The sequence below is a fragment of the Halichoeres trimaculatus genome, unplaced genomic scaffold, assembly GCF_033239565.1.
Source record: "Halichoeres trimaculatus isolate MK-OKI-2021-1 unplaced genomic scaffold, fHalTri1.1 fHalTri1_scaffold_24, whole genome shotgun sequence".
NCBI classification, from domain to species: domain Eukaryota; kingdom Metazoa; phylum Chordata; class Actinopteri; order Labriformes; family Labridae; genus Halichoeres; species Halichoeres trimaculatus.
In genome coordinates, this window is record NW_027437202.1 from 9,239,429 (window position 1) to 9,251,826 (window position 12,398).

Here is a 12,398-nt window from a genome sequence, read left to right on the forward strand (position 1 = left end):
CATGTTCATCTACTGTCAAATATAACCCCCAAGAAATTTGGTTTTAAAAACTCTTTTGATGCAAACATTACTGATTTTAATTGTAATTTCCCCATTTATTTCTTTTGGTTTCCAAAAACCATGAACTTACATTTTTTTTAATATTAAGGGATAATTTATTTACATCAAACTAAGTTTTGAGACTTTCCAGCTCACTTTCAATGCCAATCAATAGTTCTTTAAAGTTTTTACCTGAACAGACTAAGTTTGTGTCATCTGCACAAATTATGTATTTAATTTTTTTTTTTAAATTTAATTCACAATCTGAAGTTAGAGGCTCAAACTTCCTGTTAATAACATGATAAAGAAAAAAGTAAGTAGACTCACCTGAGGACTCTTCAGCAGTTCCCACAGAGAGTGTATTCACCATTCCACATGACACAAACACCTGTAAAAATGTGAGCATATAAAGGTAAAGAGGGCTATTTTAAGGAATGTAAAATGTTGCTTTAATTAAAGTCTTTTTTAACCTTTCATATTTAGAATAAAATGGATTTTGGTTGAACTTCTGAGCTATTAAAGGCAAGAGAAACAAGTGAAAAATGGCACTATACAGCCACCCAATAACACATAGCAGTACTTGTTTATAAACATTTGCAGATGAACCAAAACAAAAACAAAAGAGTTCATGACCTCTTGGCATTCTCGCGGTGCAGGTCGAGAGTGGGCGACCGGATGTAAACAAACCATGAGACAGACGTCAACTTGGAAAATATATTTTAAAAAATTAAAATTAATTTATATTTAAATGTTAAACACCCGTTTTTTTCATTTCCCGCTCAAACGAACATTCTAGAAATGTTCGGTTGGCACGAAGATTAGCATTAGCTTCAGACGCTAAACGAACTCTTTACACTCTTTACTTAACACTCCTGCAGCTTTTCACTCACCTTTTTATTTACGAAACACTTTAATTTCTTCATTTTTCTCTCCTCCTTCTCTTCTTTTTTATTCATTTCACTCCATAAGTCTGTTTAAAGTAATTACGTAGAAAAACGGTTAGCTTTCAGTACCGTTTGTGCTAAATCTGTACGTCACGAGTGATGTCATCCTCTGGACCAATCAGATTAACGTCTGGTTTATTTACTTCTCTCAACGACATTTATTTTAAATCTTTATTTTATTCCTTAATTCAGACTTAATCCACAGCAGCAACATGTAAAATGGAAATAAAAAATCAATGATGATGAAAATATCTTTGGGTTTAACCACCCAAACAAAGAACATCACTGCCACAATCACATAATTAACCAGAGAAACAAAGAGTCATTAAGTCATTTAATTTCTTTCACCTGTGTTGCTCCAGAAAACCTCCCAACATAAACTGAGTGGTTGAAAAATAAACTCTGACCTTTAATACAGTGCTCTATCAATCAGTGTTCTCATAGTATTTCTGCTACACAGGAGGCAGGCTCAATCACATTTTTATATGTCATCATTAAATGTTCAATTTATGATTCACATTTCCAAAAGAATATATATATATACAAGAAAAAAAGAAGCAGAAACTTGATTTAAGTCCCAGTCCAAAGAGTTCAAGCTACTACATGGGACAGGATTGAAGCCCGAGGGTTTTTCAACCAACAGTTTTCTGGGTTTTGGAAAAGAAGCTCATGCTTACAATAAACCAACATGTGCAAAATTCTTGATTTAATTCTGCAGATAATGTAAGAAAAACAGATGATTCTCAGACAAAATATCTGCTCTCAAGAGGAAAATGAGCATTACTGCACAGGATTGTTCTCAGCAGATGATATCAGGCCCCAGGGTTTGATGAAAGTCTTTCACAGGTTTGATTCCTTTCCTCGTTCTGTGGTATTAATCCTGTCCCAACAGGCTTTAGTGGCTCTCAAGTGTTTGGGGAAGGTGACTGGATACTTCACTGACCTGTACCAAGCTAAAGAGGGTCTGTATCACACCTCTAAGAGCAGATAAATATCATCCACTGAAGCTGAAACAGAAACACTGACAGGAAGTGCAGCAGGGAAACTTGAGTACATCGAAGCATCTCCTCAGCTCCTCCATCTTGGTTTTACTCTAAATCTGCACTCATCTGCAAAAAGAAGAACAGGACAGAAGTTATTCATGGCTCTAGTTTATAGTTTTTAAAGAGAAGAGGGAGGACGATGACTAAAGGGTGAGGACAGAGTGAAAACAAACAGAGGACATGACTAAAGAGGGCTTTGCATGCACAATGATTATAACTACAGATAAAAACATAAAAACAAAAGCATCGGCTGCAGACACAGGACAGATGTGATGCACGGTTCAGAGTAGAGCAACAGATTAAAGCTGCATCTACCTGAATGTCAAACTCGTCAAATCCACAAGTCAGAGTGTCGGTCTGAGCAGAGCAGGAGGAAAGAGACAGAGACACACAGAGACACAAACTTTAGCTGAACAGTAAAGCTCCCATCTCACACCAAGTCAGGGTAAAATCAAACATCCAGATGTCTTTTTTGTTCTGGATTAACTTAGCGAAGATAGTTTTTCATCAGTGGATAATGAATCCTTGACAGTGAGAGGACACAGACTGCAGTATTTAAAGCAGGGGACACATCAGTCTGTGGAAGGCTGCTGGAGGACTCACCACAGCATCGATGTCTCTGGTGCTGACGAACTGAGACAAAACCTTGTACTCGTCAGGAGACATGGGCATGATGTTGTCCTGGAGTCTGGACGGATGTCTGCGCCACGAAGAAACGTTCATTAAATCTCTGAGTGATTAAAAAACATCACATCATTTTTAAAAGTCTGCTCTTACACTTCAGAGACAGAGATGAGCTCCGTCTTCATGTAGCCGCTCCGCTCCGGGTTGTTCTCCACGTCCATGGGCTCTGCAGCTGAGGGGGAGACACAGTGTAAATGGAGGGATCTGGTGTGACTCTGGATCCATGATGGACTGGATGTGGGACTTACTCTCTGTGGGTTTGGGGTAGTACTTCCCAAAGGCCTTGTCTTTGGGGATGTTGGGGTACAGGAACCTGAGCGGGTTCTCCGGGATGTTCTCGGCAGCCATCACCTTGTAGGTGCGGATGATGTCGGGCAGAGAGACGGCGGTCAGCTCCTTCTTGGTGTACGGCTCCACAGAGTGGTAGAGCGGCTTGTCTGTGTCAACACAAAGGGAGAGTTCAGCCAAACGGCAGAAATGAAGGATTGAATCAAAGAAAGCTTCACTCACTGTGGACGTCGTATTCGATCCAGGTGAAGGTGATGGCTCCCTCTCGGCTGCTCTCACTGAACCGGAGCAGGAAGGTCCCGGGACATTTATCGCTGAGCAGAGCTTTCTCCCGCTCCTTGCTGATGAAGCCCATGATGGAGCTGCACAGACAAACAAACCCTCATCAATCCTCTCCTCACGTTAGGAGAGTCCGTCCTCACCCTGAGACACGCGCAGCACTCACCCGTCGTTCCAGAGAGACAGCAGATGTCGTTTGATCACATCCAGGATTCCTTCAATCCACAACCAGAAGGGGAACGCCTTCTCGTTGGCGCTCTGCAAACACACACACAGGTTTAGTCTGAGGGGAGGGTCTGGTTTCTGCACAGATCAAAGATGAAGATCCAGTCCTACCTTGCAGAACTTGGTCCAGGGGATCTGACCCTCTGGGTTCCTCTGAGCTTTGGCTCCTGCAGAAATAGACTCAGGTTATCTAAAGGTCTGTGTGAACCGTCTGCAGGACTCTCAGGTCTTTCTGTGCCTACCCAGCAGCTTGTCAGCCAGCATGTTGAGCTGCTCCTGGTTCAGGCCTCGCTTGGTGACGGAGGAGAACTGCCAGCTCAGGACCTCGGAGAGCTGAGACCACTTGGCCGACGGGGGGCTGAGGAAAAACTTCAGGTTCTGGGGACACAAAGAGAGATCTCAGTCACTTTGAGCTAACACGTCCTCAGGAAACACTCCTGGTCCGGCTGATGTACCTTGGGCTCTGTTGTCAGCATGTTGTACCAGAGGATGGAGGCCCAGCCGCTGGGCAGCTGACACACGTTAGAGATGACGACAACGGGCAGAGACATGGCCTGCGACGACAACAACAACAACAAATCAACACCTGAGGACGCAAACCTAAAAACAAAGAAAAGACACTGGTCTTTCATTTTTCTGCTTCACCTCCAGCTTGATGCTGAGTCCTGATTGGTTGACCTGCAGCTCTGACTCAAAGCTGAGTGAGTGAAGCTCCTCAGTGACGATCAGAGGACCCTAAAACACACACACACACCTTCAAAGTCATGAAACTGCACAAGTCAACAGCGCTTTTTCAACTTTGAGACTCAGGCTCTTACCTCATTCGTCCGATTGCCGGCGACTTTCTGCTCCTTAAGTTGCTACGGAGACGAGAAGAAGACGTTAGAGGAGCGTCATTTTGCACAAAAAGCTTTAGATCAAAGTTTTCTTCTCACCAAGTGTCTGAACTCTGCTGCCAGGCTGCCGTTTGACTCCTCCATGTTCATAACTTTGGTGTTTGTTCCCAAAATGTTGAACTTCCGAAACCTGAGGTCAGAGAGAAACATCATTTCTGTGGACGTCAACAATCACTCAACACGTACTGATGTTCATTAAAAGTTCACTTACCCTTTCTTCTCTGTCACGTCTCTGCGGAGGAGAAGAAGATTCATGTTCAGATTTATTTATGACCTGCTCAGAGTGCAGCCAGGTGTAAACAGGTGTGTGAACCTACTTGTCAAACAGAGCCTTGACTTTCAGCTGGTAGTTAAACTCCAGCAGCTTCACCAGGAACCTGCAGAGAGACACTCGAGTTAAACGGGCTCCTTTCCTCCTCCTGAAATCCCCGACTCGTCTCTGAGAGGCTCTCACCTGAGTTTCACCGTGAACTGGACGCCTGTTTTCAACACCAGGGGTCTCTGTGGGTGGGTGGGCATGCAGGGCTGCCTCTCCACGACAAGCGAGCTACACAAACACAGGATGTAGAGGGTTAAAGGAGGTCAGATCAAACTAACAGTGTGTGGACGCTGTTCTTACTTGGAGAGGAGGTTTTTGAGGAGCTCCAGAGCCCGAGCCTCCAGGAAAGCTTTCTTCTGAGTGATGGGGTCGTTGTCGTACGTGAACTTCTGCTCCAGCTCCTCCAGCTTGTTCACGTGCTGCCGGACCTGCTGCAGACTCTCTGCCACCGCCGTGAACCTGCAGAGGAGGAGGAGAGACGTGATGAGGAGGCAGAGGAGGAGAGTGAAGAAAGAGGAGGAGGTAAACAGGAAGTGTCACCAGTTCTGCAGCTGGTCCACGCAGGCGTTGGGCGGCCCGCCAATACAGGCGATCTGCTGCCGCTGCTTCCACTCAGGCAGCTCCTCCGAGATCAGGTCGGACAGCAGCGCCTGCGTGACGTTCAGCAGGTCCATCAGCTGGGTCACCACGTCCTGAGGAGCAAAGAGGAGTCAGAACAACAAGAGGACATAAACCTCACCCTCACCTGACGGTCTGACCCCGCCCACCTGTCGTTTGGCCTTCAGGTCAAAACACATCCTGGCGACCATCATCTTCTCCTTCTCCAGCTCCTTGGCTGTCATGCCGTTCATCTCATTCTCTGCACAGACCAAAACAGAAAACCTGGATCACCGTGTGCTCTGACAGAGCTCCCACGCGGCGCAGACACACGGCGCAGACACACGGCGGCTTCCCTCACCTCTGTTCTTCAGCGTGTTCATCTGGAAGTCGTAATCGTCCTGCTGGTCCTCAAGGTTCTTGATGTTCTGATCCACCACCTGGAGGAGACAGATTACAGGAGTGATGTCGTAGCGGCGTGGTGATGCTATAACCACAGGAAGACCTCATCCTCAGGTGCATCTCACCTGGACTCTGTCTTTCATCTCCTTCACTTTGTTGTCCAGCCTCTGCTTCTCCACCACCATGGCCGACACGGCGCCCTCGCCGTCCGGCTGCAGACAGGAAGGTTAGACTTTACCGACAGGTCTGTTACGCTCTCATCAGGCTGGAGCACAAACTTTACTCTGGGTTTAACTTTCTCATCATGTTTACCTCTGCAATCTTTGCACTGGCCAGGATCTTCTGCTCCTCCTTCAGGTTCCTGGAGATGATCATGGCCATGTGGACTGGGTCTTCCTGGAACCGGTCCTGGAGGGAACAATCTCTCCACACTTAGATTTCTTCACACTGAATGATGCAGCTGCTGACGGAGCAAAGTCTGAAGTCTCACCTGCAGGTTCCTCTTGATCTTGCGGATGTTGTGCTGCAGCAGGAAGTTGTTCTCCAAGGCGAAGCGGCTGTGTTGGTCGTCCAGCTGAGCCAGGAGGTCGTGGAAGCGGACCGTGGCGAGGGAATCCTGGAAAGCCACCGTGTCCCTGAGGAGGCACAACATGCAGGATAATCAGAGAGATGAGAGAAGAGCGACAGGGCAGTCAGTCAGAGTCGGTCTCCTCACCAGTCGATGCTCTCGATCCACTTGCTCAGGTACTGTCTGATGTCCATGGGGAAGGAGTCGTCGTACAGCTGGTCCACCTGCTCCAGGTACTTACAGTCCAGCATCTGCAGCTGGTTCCACTGCGCCATCTTCTGGTGAACAAGAGAAGCTTCACTCAGTTTTTATAGAATATAACTGTAAAGGTTTAGGAAGTCTGCAGCAGTGTTACTTCTGATTTTTCTTTCAAAGAGCTGATGTTGCATTTCCTTCCTGCATTACGCTTTCCTTCTCGTTTTACTCTGTCTTGGTATCTGGACCTCCCAGTCCTCCTGAGGTAATAAATCTAACTCCTGTGATGATAAAAGTAAAAGTTAATGCAGAAATTAAAATAATCAAATGCACTCTGCTTCCCTCAGAACACTCTGACGCTGAAAGGAGGTTTTTGCAGAAGGAGCTGGAATCACTTTCACTTACTCTGCGGCTTAAGATCTGAAATCACAAGTGATGACTCAAACAGTCTCAGTCCTTCCTGCACAGTCCTGCTCTCTGTAATCTGGGTTCAGCTTTAGATTATGAAGAATTATGTCTTAAAGATGCTTCACTGTGAGCAGGAGGGACAAACTGACTTATAAACCCTTTATCTGTAAAGATTAAAGTTTGATTTATCCAGTGACAGAGACAGAAATCTGACCTCCAGCCAAACTCCGTCCATTAATCTGACTCTTTCAGGAACACTCCTCTTTCTCTCCCAAAATCAGCGCCACAGATAAACAATTATTACGTTATTACAACGTTTGCTCTCATCTGCTGAGTTCGGCTTGTGTGTGATTCACCTGGAGTGACGTCAGGCCAGGTGGGCAGGTGATACTAGCTTCATGTTTAAGTGGTGGGCGGTGACGGATATCGATAACAACCATCAAAAAGTTGAATTCTAATGTGACTGCTTTCTATTCTGTTTAGCAGATATAAAATTTTAAGCTAATGACACACATTTAGCATAATAAGCGCCATGTTTATTCTATATTATCAAATATGAACTCTAAGTTAGACTACTGTACTTTCTCTGCTAGAAAGGCAAATAATAGCAATATTTGGCTAATACACAGTCATAAAGAGGGAAACATGTGAGTTAACTTACCTCTGGTTTGAAGGAAAGACGCTCAAACTCCAAAGGAAATGTTTGATTTCCGTAAATGACCAAACGTATCCTCTGTTCCTGGGAGCTCTCAGTTTATGACTCCTGTTTTACTCAAGTACAGTGAAGAACTGCGCGAGCCAATCACCGCTTAGAATCTGGTGCGTGGTCCCGCCTTTTCCGCTGTGTCAGCCAATCAGAGCGGCTGTTCTGTCAGCTAGCTAGCTCGCCCTACATGACAACTTCAGTCCAGTGATTTTTATCTTATCGCCTGGCACTATAGAGAAAAATAAAAGAGAAAAACTTAAGATACATTATTCTGTCACAACTGCAGGGATTACAAAGCATCATATTAAGTTAAAATAAGAATAAAATAATCTTATTTCCCTGATTTTCGGGGAGGATACACAGTAAGTAGAACAGCCTCAGTGACCCACGTGATTTCAGAGAAACAGAAAGTCGCTCTGACTCCTACTGCTCTGAAACTGAAACTTAAGTGATGAAAAATAAAGTATCTACATAAAAACTTTTAAGGATTGAACAATAATGAATAAAACAAATATATCTGACAGTAGAACATATAAAAACCTCCTTTGACAGGAGAAAAAAACTTTAATCTTTAAAAGTAAAGCCAAAACATAAAAACTTCTATTTACAGACGTTTCAAAGACTGTTAGTGTGATGAAAACACTACTTTTCAAGCCTATAAAAAGGTAATAAAGCTGTCAATAATTGTACAGCAGAGAACATTTCCACATTGAGACATACAGAGCATATTTGATTATTTATCTGCACAAAAAAAATACTATTTATTTTACAGATGCAAACATCTGAAGCACAAAGGCAGTGGTTTAAAAATACAAACTAAAGGTGGATGCTTTACCAGTTTGGAAATATTGGACACTGGCGCCATCATGTGGCAAAAAAATGAACTTTTGTCAGATTTTTAAGGCACTGTTCCTCTGCACTTTTTCTCAGACTGTCAGGGTTTCAAAGGATTGGAAAAAAAACTTTATAACCTTTGTGCGTAGCAGGAAGAATACTGATTAATGTCCCCGACCTTAAGGTGTTTTATTAATATCTAAATTCTCACTCAGTGGATAATTCTGTGTCTTTGTAATGCAGATCTTTAACACAGGGAAACAGGATTAAACTGTGCAAAGATCTTAGCCTTTGCCTGTCAGGAAAGTAATAATCTGAGTGATTTATCGTGTTGGACATTTTGTTCGCTGTGCAGAATCACAAACTGAGGCTTGTGGACGTTCTGTTCCAACAGCAGAACTTGGGTCAGAAACCCCCGTGAAGCACATCAACACTCAGGACATCTGCACTCAGCTTCAGATTGAGATCAAACCTCCCTCTGAGATCACAGTTCCTGCCCTCACATCGGGATCAGCTGATGGATTATAAAACCTGTCCTGTGAATCAAAGCTGAGGTGCATGCTTCAGGTTCGGTTCAGGCCCAACTCCACAGCCTGGTTGGATTCTGCATCTTCATCCTTTTGCAGCTTCATCATCTGTCACAGGTAGCTCGATGGCTGCATGTAAACACAGCTTTAAACACCTTTTCTCATGCTGTGAATGCAAATATCTCCCTACATGAAGTCAAGATGCTGCAGGTGAAGCTGGAGCAGGTGTCACAGAGTTAAATTACCCTCCCCAAACTGCTCGTCTCCTTACAAAAACATTTTCCTGGCTGATACCACGGTGATGCTCTAAGGCACAAATCACAGCGAGGAGTTTGCAAACAAGCTTTGGGACAAAGGATGGACAATCTGTTAGCGCAGAGTCACTAGGTTCATGTTTTTCAAAATAAAGGCGCACATGGAAGACGCCCTGCAGGGACTGTTCTGGTCAAGGCTCAAATAAGGACACGTTTTTATGAGACAGGAGGACGGGAGGCAGCAGGAGCTCATCTACACACCCTTTGTGTTCATGTTTCAGACTCTCTTCACAGATTATTCCTTTAAAACTCTTCAGCTTTACATTCAAAGCCCTAGAAACAAGTTGAGGAGTCCTCTCCTTTAAAATCCTCCTCACTCCTCCTCATAGATGAGATCTGACTGAGTCTAACTTTGGATTTCTGACTAAATGTTAAACTTTGCATCACTTCCACTGAGAGCAAAGCGTCTATGTCCTGCAGACACCTGTGTTTCCTCAGGAGCAGCCGCAGTGATCCACCACCATGGATGGGATCTTCCCGTAGATGATCTGCTCTTTGCGGTTGAAGTAGAGCATGTTGATGGGGGACATTTTGGTGGGTGTGCAGCAGGGCCCCGCAGTGCCCCTCGGGTTGGCTTTGTTCACCAGGTGAGCGTGTGGGTACTGCTGCAGGTGCATGAATTCACACTCCCCTGAGCAGTAATTCGCCCGGTAGCGTTTGGGTGCAATAATCCAGTCCCATCCGAACTCCTCGAAGTCGACTGTGAGCGGGTAGCGGCAGCAGCGGGTCTCTGCAGACTCCTCGTCACAGTTGAGGCCCGAGTCTCGGCGTGATCTCTTTGGGCTGTCGAGGATCTTCACCTCTATGAACGGTTGCTGGAAAGAAATTAAATTAACCTTACGATGCAACAGAGAGACCTCCTGCAGCAAAAAGTTGGACTCCAGCTCAAAGAGTAAACGCTAAACGTTACATTTTAACACCCTGCAGGAAAACAAAGGTATTACACAGCACCAGCACTCACCAGTCCTTCCTCTCCAGGCTCCACCGAGGTGACGGCCAGATCTTCTCCTTTAGAGTCATAGGCATTGATCTCGATGCCATAGTTGGTCTCTGGTTGACGCAGCCACGCCTGCAGCAAAGACTTGATGTCGATGCTCTGCCAGGAGCCAGCGCCGGCGTCGGTGTCTATCTTCAAGGAGCGCACTCTCACTCGCGTGTTGTTCCCCTCCCTTCCTGGTTTCAGGCGTGAGATCTGCAGGAAGACGGTGGTGACCATGTCAGCCGGTCGCAGGTGAACCCAGAGCTGAGCTCGCAGGATGTTTTTGGGTTGGATCTTTGGACTGAGGCTGAAGAGGCAGCAGGAGGACAACTCGTCCTGGGCGATGGGGTTAGCTGAGTGAAAACATCAACAGATAAATTCAGAGTGAGATAAACATGGCACTGTGAACACCTGCAGAGGATAGAGTCTGATTATTTTGTTGACCTTTGACCTTTCCTCTGGCACCAACATCAGGATGATAGTCATGAATTTTTCTGTCAAAGTGATCACCTTAGATCCCTTTGGAAATGATTACTTTTCATTTCACAGCTCGAAACTTTTACTCATCACATTGTTAGAAAAACTCTTCTTAAAGACTTTTCTTAGATAAACACACTCACAAAATCAGATCTGGGTCGTCTAAGCTGTCGCGTTTTCCAGAGTTTAGCTTTACGCAAAGTATTTACGCACGGATCGTCTTTTTACGCACGGATCGTCTTTTTACGCACGACATTAAGCTCAAAAACTACAACAAGGAGATCGAAACTGTGGAAAAAGTTAGCATAGTTACGCTTTGTGGCCATGGTGATGATGGTCTCCGTCGTAGCGTGGTCCTCGTCCTCCACCCGAGGGTCGTACTGGTCCAGGAGCTGCGTCAGAGGCGGCGCTTTGGGAAGCAGCTGGCGGATCATGTCCCGGCTGATGTTCGGAGCCTGTTCGAGCCGCAGGATGCTGAGGATCTGCGACTTTATGCTGTGGAGCCTCATCTGCTTGCTGTGCTCCCGGAAGTCGCAGGCTGAGCACTGCTCCCCGCTCTCCGCCAGCAGCCTGGAGGTCTGGTTCATCTCCGTGGAGAAGCCTGCAGAGAAGAGGAGGGTCAGGCCGAGGAAGAGGAGCATCCTGGATGGAGGGAGAAGTCCGTGCGGCGCCGCTGGCTGATATGAGTCAATCCCCGGATGCCTGCACTTTATGATTGGCTGCTGGGCGCATGTCTTTTTTTAATTAGAGCAGAGATTTAAAGAGGTAGCAGATCCCTGATCAGCTTATTTAACAGACAGAGCGTCACTGGAGAGTTTGATGTAGCTGAAGAGCTGAACTATGACTTGTTCAGATTTTTATTTTTTAAAAATGAAGAGGATAAAATTGATCTTAAGTCTGAAACTTTTGGAGAAGTTTTTCCCTTTTCTTACCCAAAGGCGTCACCCAGTGGTGGAAGCTGTGCACTACAGCCAGTCATGACAAATCAGCTTGTTCAGAGGAGTTACAGTAAATTATAAAGATCATGGCTCTCAGAGATAAATGTGATTAGTTTCCTCTCTGAAAATTCAAACATCAGAGTTTAGTTTTTCACTTTGAGTTGTTCCTGAAATCTGATCCTGGAGTCAGGGATTTGTTTTCGTATCTACAGGAGAGGTGAGGAACACACTGATGTGCTTCAGGTGGTACAGAGTGGTCTGCTCCTCCCACCAACCAGCATCCAGAGGAAACAGGTTCAGCTGCTTGTTTTCAAATCAACCTGCAGGAAGTCCAGAGAGGAGCTGCCACGCAGAGCGGAGGGTAAAAAGAGCTAACCTCTGATAAAATGAGTTTAATCTGCTTTAAAAGAATTATCTTCTGGATTTTTCTGTTTGTTTGAGGGAAAACAGCTTTTTAAAATGATTGTTTCATGGTTTCCTGCAGCCGTGGGAGTCATCATCAGATGCTCTTCCTGCTCAAGTGGACACAGTTTGTCTTTGTCCTGTCAGGATGGGAGCTCAGGAGTCCAGATGCTGGTTTCCAGCCTGTGCAGACACACCGAAGGAGGCCGTCGTCCACAAACAGGAAGGAGAAACTCAAGCGTTTCTGCAGGAGGTGACAAACACGAACACCTCAGAGGAGACGCCATCAGATCCTCCAAGCAGGAAACTGATCCTGGATCTGGCTCAAAAGCTG

The 12,398-nt window shown here is 45.4% G+C and overlaps 2 protein-coding genes across 4 annotated transcripts; both read right to left on the minus strand.

The window, feature by feature from the left end:
* Window positions 1-1,140: 1,140 nt before the first annotated feature.
* On the minus strand, window positions 1,141-7,688 carry stat1a (signal transducer and activator of transcription 1a). Of its 3 annotated transcripts, none has more exons than XM_074664416.1 (25): window positions 7,549-7,688; window positions 6,432-6,562; window positions 6,207-6,351; window positions 6,029-6,124; window positions 5,842-5,928; window positions 5,676-5,754; window positions 5,485-5,576; window positions 5,258-5,409; window positions 5,018-5,176; window positions 4,853-4,945; window positions 4,716-4,775; window positions 4,610-4,630; window positions 4,438-4,528; window positions 4,321-4,362; window positions 4,148-4,237; window positions 3,958-4,056; window positions 3,745-3,880; window positions 3,614-3,669; window positions 3,444-3,535; window positions 3,221-3,360; window positions 2,959-3,147; window positions 2,804-2,882; window positions 2,630-2,726; window positions 2,342-2,383; window positions 1,141-2,092 (listed from the first exon to the last, which is right to left on the minus strand). In XM_074664416.1, exons 2-25 carry the CDS (start codon window positions 6,557-6,559, stop codon window positions 2,072-2,074), a joined length of 2,286 nt encoding a protein of 761 aa, XP_074520517.1. In that variant the 5' UTR covers window positions 6,560-6,562; window positions 7,549-7,688; the 3' UTR covers window positions 1,141-2,071. The 3 variants fall into 3 exon arrangements, with proteins under 3 accessions (XP_074520517.1, XP_074520518.1, XP_074520519.1); XM_074664417.1 differs by having other exon boundaries at window positions 6,432-6,559; window positions 7,549-7,678; XM_074664418.1 differs by lacking the exon at window positions 2,342-2,383.
* A 1,875-nt stretch (window positions 7,689-9,563) lies between these two features.
* Window positions 9,564-11,472, minus strand: LOC141785873 (growth/differentiation factor 8-like). The gene is made up of 3 exons (XM_074664469.1): window positions 11,038-11,472; window positions 10,230-10,600; window positions 9,564-10,083 (listed from the first exon to the last, which is right to left on the minus strand). The coding sequence occupies exons 1-3, from the start codon at window positions 11,363-11,365 to the stop codon at window positions 9,703-9,705; spliced, it is 1,080 nt and encodes a 359-aa protein (XP_074520570.1). The 5' UTR covers window positions 11,366-11,472; the 3' UTR covers window positions 9,564-9,702.
* Window positions 11,473-12,398: the final 926 nt, after the last annotated feature.